This window comes from Salmo salar, chromosome ssa17, assembly GCF_905237065.1.
Source record: "Salmo salar chromosome ssa17, Ssal_v3.1, whole genome shotgun sequence".
Lineage (NCBI taxonomy): Eukaryota > Metazoa > Chordata > Actinopteri > Salmoniformes > Salmonidae > Salmo > Salmo salar.
In genome coordinates this window covers 31,717,417-31,736,364 of record NC_059458.1, presented here as the reverse complement: position 1 = coordinate 31,736,364, position 18,948 = coordinate 31,717,417, and the positions used below count along the sequence as shown (strand labels likewise).

The 18,948-nt window shown below is 50.5% G+C and overlaps 1 protein-coding gene across 7 annotated transcripts in view; it reads right to left on the bottom strand.

The window, feature by feature from the left end:
- Positions 1-18,578, bottom strand: part of LOC106592409 (dystrophin) — a 395,558-nt gene extending 376,980 nt beyond the window's left edge. Inside the window, exon 1 of one of the 7 annotated variants that reach the window (XM_045699454.1) lies at positions 18,128-18,578. In XM_045699454.1, the coding sequence (XP_045555410.1) occupies positions 18,128-18,209 (82 nt within the window). In that variant the 5' untranslated portion in view covers positions 18,210-18,578. The remainder of the gene's footprint in view (positions 1-18,127) is intronic. The other 6 variants (XM_045699451.1, XM_045699449.1, XM_045699448.1 and 3 more) reach the window with 6 other exon arrangements.
- Between the last annotated feature and the right edge of the window lie 370 nt (positions 18,579-18,948).

Genomic DNA, 18,948 nt, shown 5'->3' with positions numbered 1-18,948 from the left:
CGACTCGGGGGGAGTGACGGCGACTCGGGGGGAGTAACGGCCTCATCCTCATCACACAGCTAGAACATCGACTTGTCCTGTCCTCTGTTCAGAACATATAGCAGCTAGAACATCGACTGGTCCTGTCCTCTGTTCAGAACATATAGCAGCTAGAACATCGACTGGTCCTGTCCTCTGTTCAGAACATATAGCAGCTAGAACATCGACTGGTCCTGTCCTCTGATCAGAACATAAGCAGCTAGAACATCGACTGGTCCTGTCCTCTGTTCAGAACATATAGCAGCTAGAACATCGACTGGTCCTGTCCTCTGTTCAGAACATATAGCAGCTAGAACATCGACTGGTCCTGTCCTCTGATCAGAACATATAGCAGCTAGAACATCGACTGGTCCTGTCCTCTGTTCAGAACATATAGCAGCTAGAACATCGACTGGTCCTGTCCTCTGTTCAGAACATATAGCAGCTAGAACATCGACTGGTCCTGTCCTCTGTTCAGAACATATAGCAGCTAGAACATCGACTGGTCCTGTCCTCTGTTCAGAACATATAGCAGCTAGAACATCGACTGGTCCTGTCCTCTGTTCAGAACATATAGCAGCTAGATCATCGACTGGTCCTGTCCTCTGTTCAGAACATATAGCAGCTAGAACATCGACTGGTCCTGTCCTCTGATCAGAACATATAGCAGCTAGAACATCGACTGGTCCTGTCCTCTGTTCAGAACATATAGCAGCTAGAACATCGACTGGTCCTGTCCTCTGTTCAGAACATATAGCAGCTAGAACATCGACTGGTCCTGTCCTCTGTTCAGAACATATAGCAGCTAGAACATCGACTGGTCCTGTCCTCTGTTCAGAACATATAGCAGCTAGAACATCGACTGGCCCTGTCCTCTGATCAGAACATATAGCAGCTAGAAAGAAGAGCAACGTAGCCCTGTTCCAGAGATGCAGTCAGATTTGTCAGAAGTCCTCTGCGATGCTTTATTCATGAGGAAAGGCCCAAGCCAGTGGAACGGTGAAAATTAAATGAAGTCCAACAGAAAATAGAGCAGTGATTGTAATATTTATCTCTGTTGTGCTGTGTGATGAAAGCAGACATTACAGCATCTCTAACAAACATGATTCATTTTCCTATCTCTCCAAGAGGACGTGAGCACACAGTGTGCCACACACACACACACACACACACACACACACACACACACACACACACACACACACACACACACACACACACACACACACACACACACACCATTGGAAAACTAAGAGAGGGGCTGAATCAAAGGCATGTTAAAGTGGACCATGTTGCATATCTATTGCTGCTGGTGTGTGTGTGTGTGTGTGTGTGTGTGTGTGTGTGTGTGTGTGTGTGTGTGTGTGTGTGTGTGTGTGTGTGTGTGTGTGTGTGTGTGTGTGTGTGTGTGTGTGTGTGTGTGTGTGTGTGTGTGTGTGTGTGTGTGTGTTAGACAATCAGGCTGATTACTGGAGGCCTGTATCCTGCCTATCGATCTGATCCAGTCATTAATCGCTACCTCTTCCTCACAGAGCACAGAGCCACGTGTGTGTGTGTGTGTGTGTGTGTGTGTGTGTGTGTGTGTGTGTGTGTGTGTGTGTGTGTGTGTGTGTGTGTGTGTGAAACACAAGGGTTGGGGCTAGTCCTTTAGGTGGTCCACCACATAATCATTACCAACGCCCCCAGCCTCCTCTCCTCCTCTCTTCCCCTCCCTCCCCCTCCTCCTCCTCCTCTCTTCCCCTCCCTCCTTCTCCTCCTCCACCTCCTCTCTTCCCCTCCCTCCTCTCTTCTTCTCCTCTCTTCCTCTCCTCCTCCTCCTCCCTCTCTCCTCCTCTCCCCCTCTCCTCCTCTCCTCACCTCCCCCTCTCTTCCCCTCCCTCCTCTCCTCTCCTCCTCTCCCCTCCCTCCTCTCCCCCTCTCCTCCTCTCCCCTCCCTCTCTCCTCTCCTCCTCTCCTCCCCTCTCCTCCTCACCCCCTCTCCCCCTCTCCTCCTCTCCCCCTCTCTTCTCCTCCCTCCTCTCCTCCTCCTCTCCTCCCTCCTCTCCCTCCTCTCCTCCTATCCCCCTCTCCCTCCTATCCCCCTCTCCCCCTCTCTCCTCCTCTCTCCTCCTCTCCCCCTCCTCCTCCTCTCCTCCTCTCTCCGCTCCTCTCTCCCCCTCCTCCTCTCCCCTCCCTCCTCCTCCCCTCTCCCCTCCCTCCTCTCCCCTCCCTCCTCTCCCTCATCTCCTTCAGCCCTCTCTGACCCAGAAAACACATGTAGGGCAGATCAGACAGTGGAACACCAGTATCTGTTGTTACCACTGGAAGACTGGAAGGCAATCTGGCACTAGACTGGGTTCAGTTATTCATAACCCTTCCTGTACCACCCCTCACCTACCATATCACACAGCCTTCCTGTACCACCCCTCACCTACCATATCACACAGCCTTCCTGTACCACCCCTCACCTACCATATCACACAGCCTTCCTGTACCACCCCTCACCTACCATATCACACAGCCTTCCTGTACCACCCCTCACCTACCATATCACACAGCCTTCCTGTACCACCCCTCACCTACCATATCACACAGCCTTCCTGTACCACCCCTCACCTACCATATCACACAGCCTTCCTGTACCACCCCTCACCTACCATATCACACAGCCTTCCTGTACCACCCCTCACCTACCATATCACACAGCCTTCCTGTACCACCCCTCACCTACCATACCACACAGCCTTCCTGTACCACCCCTCACCTACCATGTCACACAGCCTTCCTGTACCACCCCTCACCTACCATATCACACAGCCTTCCTGTACCACCCCTCACCTACCATATCACACAGCCTTCCTGTACCACCCCTCACCTACCATATCACACAGCCTTCCTGTACCACCCCTCACCTACCATATCACACAGCCTTCCTGTACCACCCCTCACCTACCATATCACATCACCCTTCCTGTCCCACCCTCACATACCATATCACACAGCCTTCCTGTACCACCCCTCACCTACCATATCACACAGCCTTCCTGTACCACCCCTCACCTACCATATCACACAGCCTTCCTGTACCACCCCTCACCTACCATATCACACAGCCTTCCTGTACCACCCCTCACCTACCATATCACACACCCTTCCTGTACCACCCCTCACCTACCATATCACACAGCCTTCCTGTACCACCCCTCACCTACCATACCACATAACCCTTCCTGTACCACCCCTCACCTACCATGCCACATCAGCCTTCCTGTCCCACCCCTCACCTACCATATCACACAGCCTTCCTGTACCACCCCTCACCTACCATATCACACAGCCTTCCTGTACCACCCCTCACCTACCATATCACATCACCCTTCCTGTACCACCCCTCACCTACCATATCACACAGCCTTCCTGTACCACCCCTCACCTACCATATCACACAGCCTTCCTGTACCACCCCTCACCTACCATACCACATCACCCTTCCTGTACCACCCCTCACCTACCATATCACGTCACCCTTCCTGTCCCACCCCTCACCTACCATATCACATCACCCTTCCTGTACCACCCCTCACCTACCATATCACATCACCCTTCCTGTACCACCCCTCACCTACCATATCACACAGCCTTCCTGTACCACCCCTCACCTACCATATCACGCACCCTTCCTGTCCCACCCCTCACCTACCATACCACATCACCCTTCCTGTCCCACCCCTCACCTACCATATCACATCACCCTTCCTGTACCACCCCTCACCTACCATACCACATCACCCTTCCTGTCCCACCCCTCACCTACCATACCACATCACCCTTCCTGTCCCACCCCTCACCTACCATACCACATCACCCTTCCTGTCCCACCCCTCACCTACCATATCACACAGCCTTCCTGTACCACCCCTCACCTACCATATCACACAGCCTTCCTGTACCACCCCTCACCTACCATACCACATCACCCTTCCTGTACCACCCCTCACCTACCATATCACACAGCCTTCCTGTACCACCCCTCACCTACCATATCACACAGCCTTCCTGTACCACCCCTCACCTACCATATCACATCACCCTTCCTGTACCACCCCTCACCTACCATATCACATCAGCCTTCCTGTACCACCCCTCACCTACCATACCACATCACCCTTCCTGTACCACCCCTCACCTACCATATCACACAGCCTTCCTGTACCACCCCTCACCTACCATATCACACAGCCTTCCTGTACCACCCCTCACCTACCATATCACATCACCCTTCCTGTACCACCCCTCACCTACCATATCACACAGCCTTCCTGTACCACCCCTCACCTACCATATCACACAGCCTTCCTGTACCACCCCTCACCTACCATATCATCACCCTTCCTGTACCACCCCTCACCTACCATATCACACAGCCTTCCTGTACCACCCCTCACCTACCATATCACGTCACCCTTCCTGTCCCACCCCTCACCTACCATATCACATCACCCTTCCTGTACCACCCCTCACCTACCATATCACACAGCCTTCCTGTACCACCCCTCACCTACCATATCACACAGCCTTCCTGTACCACCCCTCACCTACCATATCACATCACCCCTTCCTGTCCCACCCCTCACCTACCATACCACATCACCCTTCCTGTCCCACCCCTCACCTACCATATCACATCACCCTTCCTGTACCACCCCTCACCTACCATATCACACAGCCTTCCTGTACCACCCCTCACCTACCATATCACAACCTTCCTGTCACCCCTCACCTACCATACCACATCACCCTTCCTGTACCACCCCTCACCTACCATATCACATCACCCTTCCTGTACCACCCTCACCTACCATATCACACAGCCTTCCTGTACCACCCCTCACCTACCATATCACACAGCCTTCCTGTACCACCCCTCACCTACCATATCACATCACCCTTCCTGTACCACCCTCACCTACCATATCACACAGCCTTCCTGTACCACCCCTCACCTACCATATCACACAGCCTTCCTGTACCACCCCTCACCTACCATATCACATCACCCTTCCTGTACCACCCCTCACCTACCATATCACATCACCCTTCCTGTACCACCCCTCACCTACCATACCACATCACCCTTCCTGTCCCACCCCTCACCTACCATATCACACAGCCTTCCTGTACCACCCCTCACCTACCATATCACACAGCCTTCCTGTACCACCCCTCACCTACCATACCACATCACCCTTCCTGTACCACCCCTCACCTACCATATCACACAGCCTTCCTGTACCACCCCTCACCTACCATATCACACAGCCTTCCTGTACCACCCCTCACCTACCATATCACACAGCCTTCCTGTACCACCCCTCACCTACCATATCACACAGCCTTCCTGTACCACCCCTCACCTACCATATCACATCACCCTTCCTGTACCACCCCTCACCTACCATATCACATCACCCTTCATGTACCACCCCTCACCTACCATATCACACAGCCTTCCTGTACCACCCCTCACCTACCATATCACACAGCCTTCCTGTACCACCCCTCACCTACCATATCACATCACCCTTCCTGTCCCACCCCTCACCTACCATACCACATCACCCTTCCTGTCCCACCCCTCACCTACCATATCACACAGCCTTCCTGTACCACCCCTCACCTACCATATCACACAGCCTTCCTGTACCACCCCTCACCTACCATATCACGCCCCTTCCTGTCCCACCCCTCACCTACCATACCACATCACCCTTCCTGTCCCACCCCTCACCTACCATATCACATCACCCTTCCTGTACCACCCCGCACCTACCATATCACACAGCCTTCCTGTACCACCCCTCACCTACCATATCACACAGCCTTCCTGTACCACCCCTCACCTACCATATCACATCACCCTTCCTGTACCACCCCTCACCTACCATATCACATCACCAATCCTGTACCACCCCTCACCTACCATATCACACAGCCTTCCTGTACCACCCCTCACCTACCATATCACATCACCCTTCCTGTACCACCCCTCACCTACCATATCACACAGCCTTCCTGTACCACCCTCACCTACCATATCACACAGCCTTCCTGTACCACCCCTCACCTACCATATCACATCACCCTTCCTGTACCACCCCTCACCTACCATACCACATCACCCTTCCTGTACCACCCCTCACCTACCATATCACATCACCCTTCCTGTCCCACCCCTCACCTACCATATCACACAGCCTTCCTGTACCACCCCTCACCTACCATATCACACAGCCTTCCTGTACCACCCCTCACCTACCATATCACATCACCCTTCCTGTACCACCCCTCACCTACCATATCACACAGCCTTCCTGTACCACCCCTCACCTACCATATCACATCACCCTTCCTGTACCACCCCTCACCTACCATATCACACAGCCTTCCTGTACCACCCCTCACCTACCATATCACACAGCCTTCCTGTACCACCCCTCACCTACCATATCACATCACCCTTCCTGTACCACCCCTCACCTACCATATCACATCACCCTTCCTGTACCACCCCTCACCTACCATATCACACAGCCTTCCTGTACCACCCCTCACCTACCATATCACACAGCCTTCCTGTACCACCCCTCACCTACCATATCACACAGCCTTCCTGTACCACCCCTCACCTACCATATCACATCACCCTTCCTGTACCACCCCTCACCTACCATATCACATCACCCTTCCTGTACCACCCCTCACCTACCATATCACACAGCCTTCCTGTACCACCCCTCACCTACCATATCACACAGCCTTCCTGTACCACCCCTCACCTACCATATCACACAGCCTTCCTGTACCACCCCTCACCTACCATATCACATCAGCCTTCCTGTACCACCCCTCACCTACCATATCACACAGCCTTCCTGTACCACCCCTCACCTACCATATCACATCACCCTTCCTGTACCACCCCTCACCTACCATATCACACAGCCTTCCTGTACCACCCCTCACCTACCATATCACACAGCCTTCCTGTACCACCCCTCACCTACCATATCACACAGCCTTCCTGTACCACCCCTCACCTACCATATCACACAGCCTTCCTGTACCACCCCTCACCTACCATATCACACAGCCTTCCTGTACCACCCCTCACCTACCATATCACACAGCCTTCCTGTACCACCCCTCACCTACCATATCACACACCCTTCCTGTACCACCCCTCACCTACCATATCACATCACCCTTCCTGTACCACCCCTCACCTACCATATCACATCACCCTTCCTGTACCACCCCTCACCTACCATATCACACAGCCTTCCTGTACCACCCCTCACCTACCATATCACATCACCCTTCCTGTACCACCCCTCACCTACCATATCACACAGCCTTCCTGTACCACCCCTCACCTACCATATCACATCAGCCTTCCTGTACCACCCCTCACCTACCATATCACACAGCCTTCCTGTACCACCCCTCACCTACCATATCACACAGCCTTCCTGTACCACCCCTCACCTACCATATCACATCACCCTTCCTGTACCACCCCTCACCTACCATATCACACAGCCTTCCTGTACCACCCCTCACCTACCATATCACACAGCCTTCCTGTACCACCCCTCACCTACCATATCACATCACCCTTCCTGTACCACCCCTCACCTACCATATCACATCACCCTTCCTGTACCACCCCTCACCTACCATATCACACAGCCTTCCTGTACCACCCCTCACCTACCATATCACACAGCCTTCCTGTACCACCCCTCACCTACCATATCACACAGCCTTCCTGTACCACCCCTCACCTACCATATCACATCAGCCTTCCTGTACCACCCCTCACCTACCATATCACATCACCCTTCCTGTACCACCCCTCACCTACCATATCACATCACCCTTCCTGTACCACCCCTCACCTACCATATCACACAGCCTTCCTGTACCACCCCTCACCTACCATATCACACAGCCTTCCTGTACCACCCCTCACCTACCATATCACACAGCCTTCCTGTACCACCCCTCACCTACCATATCACATCACCCTTCCTGTACCACCCCTCACCTACCATATCACATCACCCTTCCTGTACCACCCCTCACCTACCATATCACACAGCCTTCCTGTACCACCCCTCACCTACCATATCACACAGCCTTCCTGTACCACCCCTCACCTACCATATCACACACCCTTCCTGTACCACCCCTCACCTACCATATCACATCAGCCTTCCTGTACCACCCCTCACCTACCATATCACATCACCCTTCCTGTACCACCCCTCACCTACCATATCACACAGCCTTCCTGTACCACCCCTCACCTACCATATCACACAGCCTTCCTGTACCACCCCTCACCTACCATATCACACAGCCTTCCTGTACCACCCCTCACCTACCATATCACACACCCTTCCTGTACCACCCCTCACCTACCATATCACATCACCCTTCCTGTACCACCCCTCACCTACCATATCACACAGCCTTCCTGTACCACCCCTCACCTACCATATCACACAGCCTTCCTGTACCACCCCTCACCTACCATATCACACAGCCTTCCTGTACCACCCCTCACCTACCATATCACATCACCCTTCCTGTACCACCCCTCACCTACCATATCACACAGCCTTCCTGTACCACCCCTCACCTACCATATCACACACCCTTCCTGTACCACCCCTCACCTACCATATCACACAGCCTTCCTGTACCACCCCTCACCTACCATATCACACACCCTTCCTGTACCACCCCTCACCTACCATATCACACAGCCTTCCTGTACCACCCCTCACCTACCATATCACATCACCCTTCCTGTACCACCCCTCACCTACCATATCACATCACCCTTCCTGTACCACCCCTCACCTACCATATCACACAGCCTTCCTGTACCACCCCTCACCTACCATATCACACAGCCTTCCTGTACCACCCTCACCTACCATATCACATCACCCTTCCTGTACCACCCCTCACCTACCATATCACACAGCCTTCCTGTACCACCCCTCACCTACCATATCACATCACCCTTCCTGTCCCACCCCTCACCTACCATATCACACAGCCTTCCTGTACCACCCCTCACCTACCATATCACATCACCCTTCCTGTACCACCCCTCACCTACCATATCACACAGCCTTCCTGTACCACCCCTCACCTACCATATCACATCACCCTTCCTGTACCACCCCTCACCTACCATATCACACAGCCTTCCTGTACCACCCCTCACCTACCATATCACATCAGCCTTCCTGTACCACCCCTCACCTACCATATCACACACCCTTCCTGTACCACCCCTCACCTACCATATCACATCACCCTTCCTGTACCACCCCTCACCTACCATATCACACAGCCTTCCTGTACCACCCCTCACCTACCATATCACATCACCCTTCCTGTACCACCCCTCACCTACCATATCACATCAGCCTTCCTGTCCCACCCCTCACCTACCATATCACACACCCTTCCTGTACCACCCCTCACCTACCATATCACATCACCCTTCCTGTACCACCCCTCACCTACCATATCACACAGCCTTCCTGTACCACCCCTCACCTACCATATCACACAGCCTTCCTGTACCACCCCTCACCTACCATATCACGTCACCCTTCCTGTCCCACCCCTCACCTACCATAACACATCACCCTTCCTGTACCACCCCTCACCTACCATATCACATCACCCTTCCTGTACCACCCCTCACCTACCATATCACACAGCCTTCCTGTACCACCCCTCACCTACCATATCACACAGCCTTCCTGTACCACCCCTCACCTACCATATCACACAGCCTTCCTGTACCACCCCTCACCTACCATATCACATCACCCTTCCTGTACCACCCCTCACCTACCATATCACATCACCCTTCCTGTACCACCCCTCACCTACCATATCACATCACCCTTCCTGTACCACCCCTCACCTACCATATCACATCACCCTTCCTGTACCACCCCTCACCTACCATATCACACAGCCTTCCTGTACCACCCTTCACCTACCATATCACACAGCCTTCCTGTCCCACCCCTCACCTACCATATCACATCACCCTTCCTGTACCACCCCTCACCTACCATATCACATCACCCTTCCTGTACCACCCCTCACCTACCATATCACACAGCCTTCCTGTACCACCCCTCACCTACCATATCACATCACCCTTCCTGTACCACCCCTCACCTACCATATCACACAGCCTTCCTGTACCACCCCTCACCTACCATATCACACAGCCTTCCTGTACCACCCCTCACCTACCATATCACACAGCCTTCCTGTACCACCCCTCACCTACCATATCACATCACCCTTCCTGTACCACCCCTCACCTACCATATCACATCACCCTTCCTGTACCACCCCTCACCTACCATATCACACAGCCTTCCTGTACCACCCCTCACCTACCATATCACACAGCCTTCCTGTACCACCCCTCACCTACCATATCACATCACCCTTCCTGTACCACCCCTCACCTACCATATCACATCACCCTTCCTGTACCACCCCTCACCTACCATATCACACAGCCTTCCTGTACCACCCCTCACCTACCATATCACACAGCCTTCCTGTACCACCCCTCACCTACCATATCACATCACCCTTCCTGTACCACCCCTCACCTACCATATCACACAGCCTTCCTGTACCACCCCTCACCTACCATATCACATCACCCTTCCTGTACCACCCCTCACCTACCATATCACACAGCCTTCCTGTACCACCCCTCACCTACCATATCACACAGCCTTCCTGTACCACCCCTCACCTACCATGTCACATCACCCTTCCTGTACCACCCCTCACCTACCATATCACACAGCCTTCCTGTACCACCCCTCACCTACCATATCACACAGCCTTCCTGTACCACCCCTCACCTACCATGTCACACAGCCTTCCTGTACCACCCCTCACCTACCATATCACACAGCCTTCCTGTACCACCCCTCACCTACCATATCACACAGCCTTCCTGTACCACCCCTCACCTACCATACCACATCACCCTTCCTGTACCACCCCTCACCTACCATATCACATCACCCTTCCTGTACCACCCCTCACCTACCATATCACACAGCCTTCCTGTACCACCCCTCACCTACCATATCACACAGCCTTCCTGTACCACCCCTCACCTACCATATCACACAGCCTTCCTGTACCACCCCTCACCTACCATATCACACAACCTTCCTGTACCACCCCTCACCTACCATATCACATCACCCTTCCTGTACCACCCCTCACCTACCATATCACACAGCCTTCCTGTACCACCCCTCACCTACCATATCACACAGCCTTCCTGTACCACCCCTCACCTACCATATCACACAGCCTTCCTGTACCACCCCTCACCTACCATATCACACAGCCTTCCTGTCCCACCCCTCACCTACCATGTCACACAGCCTTCCTGTACCACCCCTCACCTACCATATCACACAGCCTTCCTGTACCACCCCTCACCTACCATATCACACAGCCTTCCTGTACCACCCCTCACCTACCATATCACACAGCCTTCCTGTACCACCCCTCACCTACCATACCACATCACCCTTCCTGTACCACCCCTCACCTACCATATCACATCACCCTTCCTGTACCACCCCTCACCTACCATATCACACAGCCTTCCTGTACCACCCCTCACCTACCATATCACACAGCCTTCCTGTACCACCCCTCACCTACCATATCACACAGCCTTCCTGTACCACCCCTCACCTACCATATCACACAACCTTCCTGTACCACCCCTCACCTACCATATCACATCACCCTTCCTGTACCACCCCTCACCTACCATATCACACAGCCTTCCTGTACCACCCCTCACCTACCATATCACACAGCCTTCCTGTACCACCCCTCACCTACCATATCACACAGCCTTCCTGTACCACCCCTCACCTACCATATCACACAGCCTTCCTGTCCCACCCCTCACCTACCATGTCACACAGCCTTCCTGTACCACCCCTCACCTACCATATCACACAGCCTTCCTGTACCACCCCTCACCTACCATATCACACAGCCTTCCTGTACCACCCCTCACCTAACATTTAACACAGCCTGGAGACAAGGAATATCAAAATATATATTTATTAAATAAAGTAAACTAAGAACAATGAACAATGGTGTGTGTAATCAGTAATCAGTAGTGTAAGTGAGTGTTTTGCATGCCTGAATGTAATAATGCAGGGTGTTGAAAGGTGCCAAAGCAAATAATCAAAAAGCCACAAAACTACCACAACAGAAATCAACCAAGGTGTCTGCATGGAGAGAGTTCCCCAATCAATGTGGAAGAGGTCTATTTATCATGGGACACACCTGGGCCCAGGTGTTTCCCATGTAGCTGACGACCCTCCCAACTCCGCCCACCGGCATCCTAATAAGGAAACAAGAACAAAGAGAGAGAATACGCCAGACAGAGTGGGAGGGTCATCACAATCTGGTTTCATGTCCTCTTGGGATAGACCATCAGAAACACTACAGCTCTACACCAGAGCTCTATAGATAGAATACTACAGCTCTAGACCAGAGCTCTATAGATAGAATACTACAGTTCTACACCAGGGCTCTATAGATAGAATACTACAGCTCTACACCAGAGCTCTATAGATAGAATACTACAGTTCTACACCAGGGCTCTATAGATAGAATACTACAGCTCTACACCAGAGCTCTATAGATAGAATACTACAGCTCTACACCAGGGCTCTATAGATAGAATACTACAGCTCTACACCAGGGCTCTATAGATAGAATACTACAGCTCTGCACCAGGGCTCTACAGATAGAATACTACAGCTCTACACCAGGGCTCTATAGATAGAATACTACAGCTCTACACCAGGGCTCTATAGATAGAATACTACAGCTCTACACCAGAGCTCTATAGATAGAATACTACAGCTCTACACCAGAGCTCTGCAGATAGAATACTACAGCTCTACACCAGGGCTCTACAGATAGAATACTACAGCTCTACACCAGGGCTTTACAGATAGAATACTACAGCTCTACACCAGGGCTCTATAGATAGAATACTACAGCTCTACACCAGAGCTCTATAGATAGAATACTACAACTCTAGACCAGGGCTCTATAGATAGAATACTACAGCTCTACACCAGAGCTCTGCAGATAGAATACTACAGCTCTACACCAGGGCTCTACAGATAGAATACTACAGCTCTACACCAGGGCTCTACAGATAGAATACTACAGCTCTACACCAGGGCTCTATAGATAGAATACTACAGCTCTACACCAGAGCTCTATAGATATAATAATACAGCTCTACACCAGAGCTCTGCAGATAGAATACTACAGCTCTACACCAGGGCTCTACAGATAGAATACTACAGCTCTACACCAGGGCTCTACAGATAGAATACTACAGCTCTACACCAGGGCTCTACAGATAGAATACTGCCACCTGCTGTACATATTACTCATCACTGTTTCAATGGTAATCACTTGTTTACAGTAACTACAGAGAGAGAGAGTGTGTGTGTGTGTGTGTGTGTGTGTGTGTGTGTGTGTGTGTGTGTGTGTGTGTGTGTGTGTGTGTGTGTGTGTGTGTGTGTTCTTGCTCTCTCTCTCTTTCTAGCCCCAGAGGTCCATTACCAGCTCTCTGTTACCCAGTGTGCATTGCAGTGGCGTGGAGCAGGATGGAGCAGGGAGAATGTTTTTCGGAGAGACACTAATGGTGATGTGGAAAGACAGTCAGGTAGATTTAGGCAGTATGCATACGTCCTTATTCTGCTGTCCAAGGACCCTGCTGTCTATTCAAACACATTCAAACACATTTAAACATTCTCTTGAACCATTAATATTTCTAGGCTGTTTTTGACAGCTTGACCGAGATAGACTAGAATAGAATGCAGTTTTTTTTTTCTCTCTCTCTCTCTCATCTCTGTGTTCTGGTCAGGCCCTAGAGAGGCCTTAGCCTTATTTGTGTCCAGTGTGGCTGAACCGCTCTCTCTCTCTCTTTCCCCATCTCTCAATCTCCTTCTCTCTCCCTCTTTCTCCCTTTCTCTCCCTCTCTCCCTCCAAACCTCCATCTCTCTCCTTCCGCTCCCTCCCTCTCTCTCCCTCCACTACCTCCATCTCTCTCCTTCCGCTCCCTCCCTCTCTCTCCTTCTCCCTCCATCTCTCTGGCTCCGCTCCCCTCCCTCTGACTCTGAGCTCCCTCCATCTCCCTCCCTCTCCCTCCCTCTCCGCTCTCTTTGATGGCATAACCAGTCCACATCACATCGTCAGACAGCAGACCCAGTCTAACCTTCTTCATGCTCTACAATCAATCTAATGGATCTTCCATTAGATCTTTCTCAAATCTTGCATATTTTTAGATCTGTAGATATGATAGATGTAGATAGGATAGATGTAGATATGATAGATATGATAGATGAAGATATAATAGATCTGTAGATATGATAGATCTGTAGATATGATAGATCTGTAGATATGATAGATACAGATATAATAGACCTGTAGATATGATAGATCTGTAGATATGATAGATCTGTAGATATGATAGACCTGTAGATATGATAGATCTGTAGATATGATAGATGTCGATATGATAGATCTGTAGATATGATAGATGTCGATATGATAGATCTGTAGATATGATAGATCTGTAGATATGATAGATCTGTAGATCTGTAGATATGATAGATGTAGATATGATAGATCTGTAAATATGATAGATCTGTTCATCTGAGTTGGGAAGATTTAAAGCCTAAAGATTTAAAGATTTAAAGCCTAGGGTTTGATTGGTTGATTAGTTTGACTGGCACTCTTGATTTCATCACAGCTAAAGCAACAGAGGTCCTGTAGAATCACTCTCATGGTAGCACCTGTCCAGTGGACACACACACACACACACACACACACACACACACACACACACACACACACACACACACAGAATAAGGAAGACTGGTTGTCATTGTGGAAAGACCCTCTTTTCACAGATGTCACTGTGACGATGCTTTGAGTACCCAGCAAGAAGGCAAGAATTATGGAAATGATATTCAACAGAGTAATATCATGACAAAACATAACTAATGTACCACAGAAAGACTGGAGGCCAGTCTCACACAGCACCTTCTCTCAAGGTGCCCGTCTCTTGGCACAGCATCTGAATGCATAACGATTACTTGAATGCACCTCTTGTAAGTTGTTCTGGATAATTGGATCTGCTAAATGACTAAACAATGCTTCAAGTGGCTCACTTTGTTCTGTAGGATACAGGTGACTGATACAACCTCATTCTGTAGGATACAGGTGACTGATACAACCTCATTCTGTAGGATACAGGTGACTGATACAACCTCATTCTGTAGGATACAGGTGACTGATATAACCTTATTCTGTAGGATACAGGAGACTGATACAACCTCATTCTGTAGGATACAGGTGACTGATACAACCTCGTTCTGTAGGATACAAGTGACTGATACAACCTCATTCTGTAGGATACAGGTGACTGATACAATCTCGTTCTGTAGGATACAGGTGACTGATACAACCTCGTTCTGTAGGATACAGGTGACTGATACAACCTCGTTCTGTAGGATACAGGTGACTGATACAACCTTGTTCTGTAGGATACAGGTGACTGATACAACCTCGTTCTGTAGGATACAGGTGACTGATAAAATCTTATTCTGTAGGATACAGGTGACTGATATAACCTTATTCTGTAGGATACAGGAGACTGATACAACCTCATTCGGTAGGATACAGGTGACTGATACAACCTCGTTCTGTAGGATACAGGTGACTGATACAACCTCATTCTGTAGGATACAGGTGACTGATACAACCTCATTCTGTAGGATACAGGTGACTGATACAACCTCGTTCTGTAGGATACAGGTGACTGATACAACCTCGTTCTGTAGGATACAGATGACTGATACAACCTCGTTCTGTAGGATACAGGTGACTGATACAACCTCATTCTGTAGGATACATGTGACTGATACAACCTCATTCTGTAGGATACAGGTGACTGATACAACCTCATTCTGTAGGATACAGGTGACTGATACAACCTCATTCTGTAGGATACAGGCGACTGATACAACCTCGTTCTGTAGGATACAGATGACTGATACAACCTCGTTCTGTAGGATACAGGTGACTGATACAACCTCATTCTGTAGGATACATGTGACTGATACAACCTCATTCTGTAGGATACATGTGACTGATACAACCTCATTCTGTAGGATACAGGTGACTGATACAACCTCATTCTGTAGGATACAGGCGACTGATACAACCTCATTCTGTAGGATACAGGTGACTGATACAACCTCATTCTGTAGGATACAGGTGACTGATACAACCTCATTCTGTAGGATACAGGTGACTGATACAACCTCATTCTGTAGGATACAGGTGACTGATACAACCTCGTTCTGTAGGATACAGGTGACTGATACAACCTCATTCTGTAGGATACAGGTGACTGATACAACCTCATTCTGTAGGATACAGGTGACTGATACAACCTCATTCTGTAGGATACAGGTGACTGATACAACCTCATTCTGTAGGATACAGGTGACTGATACAACCTCATTCTGTAGGATACAGGTGACTGATACAACCTCATTCTGTAGGATACAGGAGACTGATACAACCTCGTTCTGTAGGATACAGGTGACCGATAAAAATAAAAAAAACATTCCCAAACAATGTGTCACCAAGTCAACAACTTTGTCAGCTGAGAGCAATGTGAGGGGGGGTGGGCAACGATAGTGGTGGTGGTAGCTTCCCAAACTAGGATATGTGAAACCCCACACCGTGGAGGGCCGGCTCGGGGTTAGGCAACTGCTTCCAGCCTCTATTTCCATCCTGTGTAGCTGGTGACCCGTCCTAATTCAGCCGGTGGAGCGCAAATAGACTCAACCCCTGCTTTTAATGCAGAACATGAATTATTGACGGTGCGGGGCAGAGCCGGGCAGAGGGTGCTTACATCTGGCCTATTTCACATATGTACCCGTGTGTATTAACACATGTGTGGATGTAAATGTGTTTTTTGCACATCCCAACTTCCCCTGAGACGCCCTCAGAGAGTAGGGTCACAGCCAGGGTCTGCCATTATCAACAGCGACCCTGGAGCAATTAGGGTGCCTTGCTCAAGGGCACAGATTTGACACTTTGTCAGCTCGAGATTTGAGGTAGCGACCTTTTGGTTAGTAACTCAACGCTCTAACCTGTAAGCTACCTGCCACCCATTCATAAACCAAGATAAACTACCATATCTGTTAAACCTGTGGAGCACAAACAATATTGTAAATACCACCAATATATATCTGTTAATTTGGTGGTATTTACAATGTACACCACTTCATCTTTTTGACAGAGAGAGGGCAGAGAGGGCAGAGAGAGAGCGAGAGAGAGCGAGAGAGAGAGGGGGGGAGAGGGTAGAGAGAGAGAGAGAGAAAGAGAGAGAGAGGAGAGAGAGAGGGGAGAGTGCGTAGAGAGAGAGGGGGGAGAGAGAGATGAGAGAGAGAGAGAGTGAGGGGAGAGAGAGATGAGAGAGGGGAGAGAGATAGATGAGAGAGAAAGTGAGAGAGAGAGGGAGGGCAGAGAGAGAGAGAGAAGGGGGAGAGGGGGGAAGACAGAGAGAGAGACATGAGAGGGGGAGGGAGAGATGAGAGAGAGACTGTCATGACTATCTGCATGACCTGGCTAGCACGCCCAAACCTTAATAACATCTCTCACTAACTTAGGCCGTGGCATATTGTTATGAGGATGAGAGGGAAAACTAGTTCAAAGGTGTTATCAGGCACTGACCATTTCTGATAGCAACCTCTGTTTACATATGGCTACTCTCTAAACAAGTTGTCATAAACTCTTGGCCCATTGGGGAACAACATGGAACACTTGGTGAGGTTGGTGTCTATCGCCTCAGTGAGATGTTGGCATTGGCAAATCGCTTGGTGCTTATTGTAGACTAGGTATTGAAAGTCATTCCTACCTGATCGACATTTTATTATCTCCCCAAACTCATCCTCTACCGCCTCGTCACACTGGTCCTCAGGTCGCCCGGCCTCAGCCATACTTCCGTCTTCCTTCCAAAGTTACACAGACAAATGCGTAAAATCCCACAGGAGAGCACAACAAAATCCAGACAGGTATAAGAGAGAATAGGGACTGTTCTTTGACCGCTTTACAATAATGGACAGTGGGTTACCGAGCTCGGCTAAATTGCGTGAAAGAATGACACCCGAGGTTGACAGTCAGGGAGTGAGTGAGAGGACAGTCTGAGGACGGGGTCTGGCGGGAGAAACGGGCAGTCAGATCGGCCAGACAGAGAGAAACAGGTGGCGGGCCATTCTCGACTCAAAATAGAGCTCTAGCCAGGGCTCGGCATATCACTGCCTAGCTGCCCGAGCGGCGGACGCCTGCGTAAAAGCCGACACCCAGACCGACACATCCATATCCATTTCTGCACTGCTCCTTCAACTTACAAATATGTCGCTCGGCCCCTGTTGCTATTATCCGTTGGTGCGCCGTGCGCGCGAGACCCAGTGGCGGTGATAAAGTAAAAGCGCGCTCGGGATGACAGCGCGGTTACAGGGTTTCTAATATTAGATGGGTGACGAACGCGCCTGCATGAGCCTCCTCTGGTAACGGTAAACGGTAACAGGTTTCAGTTTGACTGATTATCCCTGTCTCCAGCAGCCTATGGCTATGGCCCACGGAGGTATCCCAAAAACGGAAACAGCGGTACCGCTTCTCTCTGGCATTCCTTGTTGCCGCATCGACGGCTGCTTCTGTTATGCTCTGGCTCTAATA